The sequence below is a fragment of the Nansenia antarctica genome, assembly GCF_963989245.1.
Source record: "Nansenia antarctica genome assembly, chromosome: 14".
In the NCBI taxonomy this organism is placed as follows: Eukaryota; Metazoa; Chordata; class Actinopteri; order Argentiniformes; family Microstomatidae; genus Nansenia; species Nansenia antarctica.
In genome coordinates, this window is record NC_137684.1 from 15,459,719 (window position 1) to 15,470,150 (window position 10,432).

Here is a 10,432-nt window from a genome sequence, read left to right on the forward strand (position 1 = left end):
TGATAATTGAGATCTCCCCCTCTCTGTCGTACTCTGTTTCTCTATCTATATGTTTCTCTCTCTCTGTGTCTCTCTGTCTGTCTGTCACTCTCTCTCCCCCTCCTTCTCTCTCCCCCCCCCCCTCTCTCTCAGGTGCCGGTAAGATCCTGTTCTGTGGGAACCCAGTCCAGGCTCTCAGGGCAAGACACCAGAAGACCATGAAGGTAGGGAATGTGTGTGTACACTGCAAGGTAAATAAACCACACAATCACTGACCTGATGCCTGGGGGAAATCCTTTTGCAGAAAGCAGCTACAAAGAGGTGGAAACCCTTTAGGCATCAAGCTAGCATAGGCATCAACTCTCTGCAAAACAGTCATACCTACCTAGTCCAATCTTCAATCCATGATGTGCTTTACAACAAGCCTGTCCTCCGATTTCTACCTCCACCAGCCTCCCCTGGGCTGCGTGTCTCTTTAATGTGATGTCACAATGAGCAGAATGAACGGTGGAGTGCAGGCAGGGGGGATGATGGGGGGATGATGGAGGAGTGCAGGCAGGGTGGATGATGGAGGGATGATGGAGGAGTGCAGGCAGGGGGGATGATGGAGGGATGATGGAGGAGTGCAGGCAGGGGTGGATGATGGAGGGATGATGGAGGAGTGCAGGCAGGCGGGATGATGGAGGGATGATGGAGGAGTGCAGGCAGGGGTGGATGATGGAGGGATGATGGAGGAGTGCAGGCAGGCGGGATGATGGAGGGATGATGGAGGAGTGCAGGCAGGCGGGATGATGGAGAGATGATGGAGGAGTGCAGGCAGGGGGGATGATGGAGGGATGATGGAGGGATGATGGGGGATGATGGAGGGATGATGGGGGGATGATGGAGGAGGGCAGCTGTGGCAGAGGTGACATGACAGGCGGGCCTCTCTGCCAACGCTGGACAATCTGTCATCCTGTCATCTCTACAGAGCTGCTGTCACTCTGTTTCTCTCTCTCTCTCTGTCTCTCTCTCACTCTCTTTCAATCTCTCTCTCTCTCACACACACACTCTCTCTGACTCTCTTTCTTTCTCTCTTTCTCACTCACTCGCTCATCACTCACTCTCTTTCTCGTCCTCTACATGCCTCCTGAGTTGCCCCCTCCCTCTCTCCCTCCCTCCTGTCTTTATCTCTCATCTCTCATCCCTCTCTCCCTCCCTCTCTCCCATCCTCTCTCCCTCCCTCTCTCCCTTCCTATCTCCCTCTCCCTCTTCCTCCCTCTCTCCCCCCCTCTCTTTCTCTCTCATCTCTCATCCCTCTCTCTCTGCCTCTCTCCCTGCCTCTCTCCCTCCCTCTCTCCCTCTCTCATCTCTCATCCCTCCCTCCCTCCCTCCTCTCTCGTCAGACCGCGCCCCCCCCCAGTGCCCCGCCCCTCTATGTTCCTGAACACACGTATGACCTTGAGGAGGAGGACGGACGCCAGCGCACAGACGTGTTCACAGAGCTCAGGGCCTGGAGGGAGCAGCACCACAAGTACTGACCACGCACACACACACACACACACACACACACACACACAGTACTGACCACGCACACACACACACACACACACACACACACACAGTACTGACCACACACACACACACACACACACACACAGTACTGACCTCGCACACACACACACAGTACTGACCTCGCACACACACACAGTACTGACCACACACACACACACACACACACACAGCACTGACCACGCACACACACACACACACACACGCACACACACAGTACTGACCACACACACACACACACAGACACACACACACAGACACACACACACGCACGCATACAATACTGACCACTCTGACCCACACATGGACACGCACACGCACACACACACACACACACACACACACACACACACGCACACACACACACACACACACACACACATACACACACACTCACTCATGCATACACACACACACACACACACACACACACACACAGTACTGACCATTCTGACCCTCACACACGCACACACATGCACACACACACACAAACACACACACAGTACTGACCACTCTGTCCCTCACACAGACACAGTACTAGAGAGACTTATGAGAAGATGTGTGTGTGTGTGTGAGAGAGAGAGAGAGAGAGAGAGAGAGATGATAACTGACTTGTTCTGTGGTGTGTGGTGTGTTGCAGGCGTCTGTTGGCTCTAGAGAGAGAGGGCCTACCACAGGTACTGACCATCCTCCACAGTGACCATGAGGATGATGATGATGATGAAGAGGGCTTTAGTTTTACCTCAGCAAGTGGTGAAGAGGAGGAGGAAGTGGAGGGTGAGTTTCTCAACGGACACACAGACACACACACACACACACACACACACACACACATATATAAATAAATATAGAATATATAAAGCAGTTAATATAAGATATACAGTAATTACACCCAAACTCTTCCATTACTGCAGAACTTATCTCCTCTGTCCAGTATCACAAAGGGTTACTTAACTACTTAACTAGTTACTTAACTTAGCTAGAAAACAGCTAGCCATTTAAAGGGATAGTTTACTTTTTTTTTTACAGATGGTTAAATGGCCGGCCAATGCAGTATACATGTCCTCTATAGATACTCTTTCTGTTCATAGATCTGTTGCAGAGAGAAGCCATATCCCCCGAGGTGGCCCGCCTCTCCCTGTCCCCAGACTCTGCTCTGTCCCCCTCCCCTCCCCAGAGCGCCACAGCAGCCCCTGGTGGCCGGAGGCTGTCAGAGCTGCGTGCGCGCAGACTGAGGCTCAGCCCGGCTAGTGGAGGTGGAGGCGCAGGTGGAGGTGGAGGGGTGTCCAGAGCAGTTGTCAGGCCTGGAGAGGAGGCCTCGGGGGCAGGCAGGGTCAGAGGAGCCTCAGACCTGGGCCTCCAGGGGCTCCAGGGGGCGGGGAGGCCCAGCGGCCCTCTCCTGGCCCAAGCCACACACCTGCCCCACCGGCCAGCCTCCAGCCCTCTGGTGTGTGGGCTCAGAGAACCATGGTACGCCCTCTCTGCTCATAAACACTTAAAGGGGCGGTTTCCCGGACACAGATTAAGCTACATTGATGATGCTTTTCGGTCTAAGATTAGGTTTGAGAAGTAAGATAAGATTTAACTTCATGGTCATTGAACAGAGCACGTCAAGTACTGATACAACCAAACGTACAGTAGTCGGTGCACACGTCTCCCCCCCCAGGGAGAACAGAGCTCTGGGCACAGGGTCAGCCATCTTCGGCATGCCTAGAGCAGTTACGGGTTAAGTGCCTTGCTCAAGGGCACAGCGGCAATGGTAGGCACCTTAGATATGATGTCAGCGACCCTCCGGTCACCAGCTCTCATCCGGCTCCCTCCTGGGGTGGGGATCGCTACGGGCCGTCCCCAATCTGTGTGGAGGAAACCGGCCCTTCCATTATCAAACCCTACTCCTGGATCTATGTTTGTCATTATGTACAGTACCAGTCAAACGTTTGGACACACCTTCTCATTCAATGGTTTTTCTTTCTTTATATATTCTTTTCTACATTGTAAATTAATACTGAAGACATCAAAACTATGAAAGAACACATATGGAATGATGTAAGTAAACAAAAAAGTGTTAAACAAACCAGAATGTTTTATATTTTAGATTCTTCAAAGTAGTAGATTCTTCATAGTAGCTTATTTAGTGGGTTTTCTCCCACGTATTCTAGAGAAGAGAATGCTGGGCGGTGTACATGTTTCCTTTTCCACTGACACACACACACACCCAGCTGATTGAGAGAATGCCAAGAGTGTGCAAAGCTGTCATCAAAGCTAAAGGTGGCTACTTTGAAGAATCTAAAATCTAAAACATATTCTGGTTTGTTTAACACTTTTCTGTTTACGACATCATTCCATGCATGTTCTTTCATAGTTTTGATGTCTCCAGTATTAATCTATAATGTAGAAAAAATATAAAAATAAAGAAAACCATTGAATGAGAAGGTGTGTCCAAACTTTTGACTGGTACTGTATATACCAATAATATGTGTGCTGTTTTACTCAGAGCCTCTGCTGTAATGTAGCTTGCTGATGTAGGTTGAATAGAGGTTGTTGGAAGCTGCCATAGGAATCCCCACTTGTCTCAAGGCTCGCGTTACGTGATTGGACGACTGATAGCTCCTCCTCTCTTGCAGGACGGAGGTGGGAAGGTCCGGCGTCCTGCCCGTCAACGGGCATCCGCCAATCGTCTCCCTCGGGCCTCCTGAGAGGCGGGTCGTCTCACGTCCTCGCACGGCCAGAGCGGCTCTGCAGAAACTGCCCCCGCAGAGCCACACCCTCCTCCAGCCCAGCAGGGGGGGCTCTCACCTAGACTGAGTGTCCTCCAGCCCAGCAGGGGGGGGCTCTCACCTAGACTGAGTGTCCTCCCGGGAGTGTGGTGAAGGACCCGACAGCTGGTCGATGCTATACCGTTGGGCTGGGATGTACTGTATGGGTGGTTGGGGTGTTTTTAATATAATATATATATATATATATATATTTATATATATTATTATATAACCCTCGCACCAGGAGTTGAGACAGAGAGGGAAGAGGTACTGTAGGGAGTCCCTCCCTCCCTCCCTCCCTTCCCTCCCTCCCTCCCTTCCCTCCCTCCCTCCCTCCCTCCCTCCCTCCCTCCCTCCCTCCCTCAGCTCTGTTCTGAGCTCCCTTGTGATCGGGTGACTTCCTGTCACAGATGTCAGAGTGGGGACCCCCTCCCCTCTCTGTATGACCAGTGGAATGGGATCCCTGGCTGCAGCCAACATTTTGTTCAGAGAACCTATGGAATGTTGAGGCCTGACAGTGTGTGGGCATTCTATGCCAGTTCTCTGGCGCCCTCTGCTGGTCGAATCTCTCTCTGCACACCACTGACGCTGACTTTGATACGGAGGACATACAACGTGGACTTTTCAACAGAGTTGTTTTTTTTGTTTTTGTATTTTAATCCAGAATAATTTGAGTGTTTTTAAAAATTAGAGTTTTTATATTTATTGTAAATGTATTTTTAAGAGTGGATTTGATATCTGATATCTGTGTTTGTTATGTTTTGTTCATCAATCAAATGCTATGTTAACTAAACTACCTTGAATTAAAAAAAACAGTACACAATCAACTGATCTTTCCTGTTTATGACAATGTAGACAGGCCTTTGATGAAAGATTCTTCTCCCACCATCAGGAAAGCTGATATGCTCTAGAGGGACATCTAGGCAATGAGTCACAGCCATTGAAGGCGACCCCAGAGCAATCAGGGGTTCAGTGCCTTGCTCAGGGACACTTCGACACGTGGCCCACCGGGGATTGGAACTGCTGCGAGATGCCGACTTTGCGATCATTACATGTCGTCTCTCCCGGTTGAGCCACAGTCGCCCCTAATGGTGAACCAATATCAAATCTGTGAGAGAAGGTCAACTCAAGGTGTTTATGTGGCCTGGGATGTCCCAGTGGTCTAGCACCATGGCCTACAGTGTACACATTATGTCCATGTCGGCATGGGTTCGAATCCGGCCTGTGCCCTGGTGCCCTCTCTTCCTATGTTTATCCACTGTCTCTATGTATGTCTATTCCATAAAAATATATAATAGTTGGACTGCTCCACAAAAAAACAAAAAACAAAGTGTTTAAGGTGTTTTTTAAAACATGAGGGTGCAAATCAGGCAAATGTTCACCTTTTCACTTCCCTCTATGTCATCATGCTTTACCATGACCCTGTCCTCCGCCCGCCTCCTCAGCTTGGTGAGGAGACGTTTCCAAGTTACAGTGTGGTAATGTTATGCTTCTGCCACTTGGGGGCGCCATCTGTAAACTCACTCTTATCCCTGCCCCTGCTGCACCTTCTCGTGCTGAAACTCTAACTTCAAGCCCCGCCAAGGGAGGCTGGTGGAAGTAGAAATCGGAGGACGGGCTCATAATGCATGGAATGAGGAATGGTGTGTTTGATACCATTCCTTATTCCATAACATGCATTACAATGAGTCCGTCCTCCGATTTCTACCTCCACCAGCCTCCCTTGGGCCCCACATTCCACTCTCTACTTGGGGCCAGATCAAAGACACACTCCCCTCTGAGCAAAAGCATTAAAAACATCACATGAAGTTTGAAGTGTGTGTGTGTGTGTGTGTGTGTGTGTGTCTGTGTTCACATTAACGGAACTATGACTTCAGGCCAATAATCACACACCTACTTTATTTTGATTTATTTCGCTTTTTACCTCCATCAGCCTCCCCCGCTGTACAACCTATACATATTATATAATTAATCAAACTAGAAAAGGTCAAATCATAAACATGTTCTGATAAGTAACTGAGACTGTCCAGTTAGATATACCAAGCCCATTTGAAGTACTGTATTTATTTCTTTATACACTGATGGTGATTGTGATTATTGTGATATTGTCATTGCAGAGCACAGGTACCAGACAACGACATGCAGTTTAGCATCTAACCAGAAGTGCAAATAGTGATTTTAGAACATGATATTTTAAAAAAAACATGATATAAAAACATGACAATGATAGTAATAGTGATAGGTACAGTATGGCAAGTACGGTAGTTTAGAGGTATATACAGTTATGAGCTAAGTACAGTTAAGGTAGCTTGTGTACAGTTTGTAATGTACAGATGTATAAAAGAGGCTATCACAGAGAGATGTGCCATTATTGTTATATACGAAACAACACATGTACATGACACACTCACCATATAACAACACATACATGTACATGACACACTCACCATTTAACGACATGTACATGGATCCGGGGGTTGTGGTGGCCTCGTGGATAGTGAGTTGAACATGTAATCAGAAGGTCATGAGTTCAAATCCCACCTGGGAACCACCACTCGTGTGTCCACCCTTGAGTAAGGCACTTAGCCCTAAGTTACCCCAGGGAGACTGTCCCTGTAACCTCTCATTGTAAGTCGCTTTGGATAAAAGCATCTGCTTAATGGTTCAAATGTGACGGCCTGGTTGTATCATGAAGCTCACAGTGGGAAAGGTCAGGCCTGGTGACAGGACAGTCTGATCTGAAATCAGTTCCTCGGGGGAGAGAGAAGGAGGAGGGCTGTTTGTTTTTGATGGGATGTGACCCCCCCTGAACCCCGCCATCCCCTCACATGTGGTGGCATCCATGTTGACGGCAGGTGAACAGCTCCAACCTGACGCTGACATATTTGAGCAAGCCCATTCCTGCGTTGGGATAGCAAGAATCCACACACATACTGTACACACACACACACACACACACACACACACACACACACACACACACACACACACACACAGACACACAAAGAGACACACACACAAAGAGACACACACGCACACACACACACACACACACACACACACACACTCGCCTAACCCCAACCCACACACAGATGAAAAGAAAACAAGGGGACTATTTCCATCCCACATGTCTGTCAGTTCCATTCAACCACAGACTGTCTCCAGCAACAGGACACAAATAATGGAGCTGCAGAGTCTGTCATCACAACCAGACACTGTTTGTATTCCTCTCTACAACAACAGTCTGGGAGATGATATGGATATACAAAGGTGTGTGTGTGTGTGTGTGTGTGTGTGTGTGTGACAGACAGAGAGAGAGACAAAAAGAGAGAAGGGGGGGGGGGGGTGTGGATAGAAAGTGAGAGCGAAAGAGAGAGCCATAGAAAGAGAGAGAGAAAGAAAAAGAGAGGGAGTGAGAGAGAGGAAGAGATAGAAAGAGAAAGAGAGGGAGGGAGGAGAAAGAGTAAAGGAGAAAGCAAGGGGGTGATATAAAGAGACGGATGTGTGCGTGTGTGATGTCGTCCATATAAGTCTTACATCTCACTCTTACATAAGTCACAGAAGCTGCTGGAATAATCTTTTTGATGCACACCGCCCCTGTGGTGCAGCCTCCCGTCTCCCATCTCCCATCACGCACCTGTGATCTGAACCAGCTGTGGGTCACGTGTTGGGGGTCACGTGTTGGGGGTCCGCCCGCCCTGCCGCCTTGCCCCCCCGCTGGGCCTGGTCAACCACACTGCCTCCTCACTGCCCACCTCATTTAACACATTGTGGAGAAGGAAGGAAAGTCAAAGGTTTTAAAAATCCAGCCCCCCCACTCCCCCCCCGACCTCCCTGAAAAGGTTAAGGGTGGTAAAGGGCAAGCACCCACAATGCCGGCTAAGGCGAAGATAGAGGGAGAGAAGTGGAGTGAAAAGAGAGGGAGAAAGAGAGAGAGAGAGAGAGCGAGAGAGGTCTGTGCAGAGCAGGGGAGGCTGGTGGAGGTAGAAAGCGGAGGACGGGCTCATTATAAATGCATGGAATGAAATGAGGAAGCGCACGTGTTCGATACCATTCCACATTCCGTTCCATGCGTTACAATGAGCCCGTCCTCTGATTTCCACCTCCACCAGCCTCCCCTGGAGTCGAGAGAGGACAGCTGCATGGGCCAGTTCTCTCAGCCTGGTTCCAGGTAGTCTCCGAGACAAATGACCGTATCTTGTAATTGCAGCATTGGGTAAAACACTCTCAGCTGGTGAGGACTGAGATCTGGGTCGTAACGATCTAGCTCGCTATTAGTCATTAGTCTCAGACAAACCAGGTGCACAGTAAATGTGGCACAGGCCTACTTTCATTAAAACATTCAAACACGCCCCCGGAATATCAACAATTTCAGAAAAAAGCAACCTTTTCTTAACTTTGTATTGGGTGGGTAAGGCACATGTTTGGGTGGGCTGAGCCTGCCCCTGCCCATAGCCACCACCGGCCTTGACTACAAGCGTTTTCTTCTTTCATCCAAAGCGACTTACAATGAGAGATTACAGGGACAGTCTCCCTGGAGTAACTTAGGGCTAAGTGCCTCTCTTACACAAGGGCACACTAGTGTTCCCCAAGTGGGGTTTGAACTCATGACCTTCTGATCACCCGTCCAACTCACACTGCACTAGGCCACCACTACCCCAGGCCCTGCTAGGGTTCCAAAGGGGTTCCTTGGTTGTCCCTGTGGGGTCCCTGTGTGTGATAACCCTTTGAAGAACCCTTATGGGTTCCACGCAGGACCTTCTGTGGACTGAAAAGGGTTCTACAGGGAACCCAAAAGGGTTCTTCAAAGAGTTCTATATGGAACCCAAACGGGTTTTTTGCAAACCAAAATGTTTTTTCCCCAAAGGGTTCTCCCACAGAGATAGCCGAAGAACCTTTATGGTACATTTACATTTACATTTTTGGCATTTAGCCTAAATTCGCTTATTCCAAAGCTTACAAACATTACAACAAATACATTTGACTAAATAAGTGAATCATCTATCCACCAGTCATCATAAGAAAAAATAATCATCTATCCACCAGTCATAGCAGGAGTGTGCCATGTTCCCGGCCATGTTTGCATACAGCGGTATCGTTATGTCCTCATAATATTGTTGCATATCCAGCAGGGGAGGCTGGTGGAGGTAGAAATCGGAGGACGGCCTTGTTGTAATGCATGGAACAGAATGAGGAATGGTATCAGACACACAAGTGTCCCCGTCCTCCGATGTCTACCTCCACCTGCCTCGCTGTTATTGAGAGATGAAAAAGCAGAGGTATTAAAAACAGGCAGTGGGAGGGTGATCTGCTCGGATGTCAAATTATAAAGCCAATTACTGTAAACCACCCCCTTCTAAATCTGTTTATTACATCATTTCCCAGGGGATGACTAAAGAACATCAGAAGGTGGTTCAAATATTGAACATCAAATTAAAAAGTAAAGCAACGTTAATTAGAACGTCAACATTTTGCTCTCGACTTTCGGAAGCACAAAGAAGAAGGTCTCTATAGAGATGATTCACCGCTATAAAGGTGAAGAGAAACGTTAATTATATAGAAGATGTTATGGTTTGCTGTCTGGGGTTCAGCCTGTAGGCTCTGGTAGATGTAAACAGCTGTAGGCTACTGAAATGGCCCGTCAGAGGAGAGGCGGGCAGGAACCCCATTATTTAGTCCAATTAGACCACAAAATCTGTACACAAAAGGTCTCTGAAGGCTTTTGTCAACATAACTACCATACCATTAGTTTGTACTTAGTTCATTGGCACACATCAATAAAGTTCTCATGGAGAAAACAAAGTAATTCACTTCTGCTCTGTGTTGATTCACTTTATTTTGTTGTGAGTCATGATGCAAAAGAAGCAATAGTTAACAACATCCAGGGCCACAGATAGCCTACATAAAAACATTGTAAAATTATATTTATATATATATATTTTACATTATTATGTAATTTAAATTATTTTTAAATTTTATTTATTCATTCATTCATTATTATGAATGAATAATTATTATTATTAATGAATAATAATGAAAAATAATATTTATTTTTATTTTATTTCACTAATTATCGGCTAAATTCGCAGGACACCACCCCTTTAAGACGTCAATCAGGACTGTTTCCACGGGAGACTGAGGAGGTG

The 10,432-nt window shown here is 47.7% G+C and overlaps 1 protein-coding gene across 1 annotated transcript in view; it reads left to right on the forward strand.

Annotated features, from left to right (window-relative positions):
• Positions 1 to 4,335, forward strand: part of lrrc56 (leucine rich repeat containing 56) — a gene marked incomplete at both ends in the record, with an annotated part of 22,546 nt that extends 18,211 nt beyond the window's left edge. Inside the window, 5 exons of the mRNA XM_080544624.1 lie at positions 133 to 203; positions 1,365 to 1,492; positions 2,171 to 2,307; positions 2,622 to 3,000; positions 4,155 to 4,335. Coding sequence (XP_080400750.1) covers positions 133 to 203; positions 1,365 to 1,492; positions 2,171 to 2,307; positions 2,622 to 3,000; positions 4,155 to 4,335 — 896 coding nt within the window. The remainder of the gene's footprint in view (positions 1 to 132; positions 204 to 1,364; positions 1,493 to 2,170; positions 2,308 to 2,621; positions 3,001 to 4,154) is intronic.
• Positions 4,336 to 10,432: the final 6,097 nt, after the last annotated feature.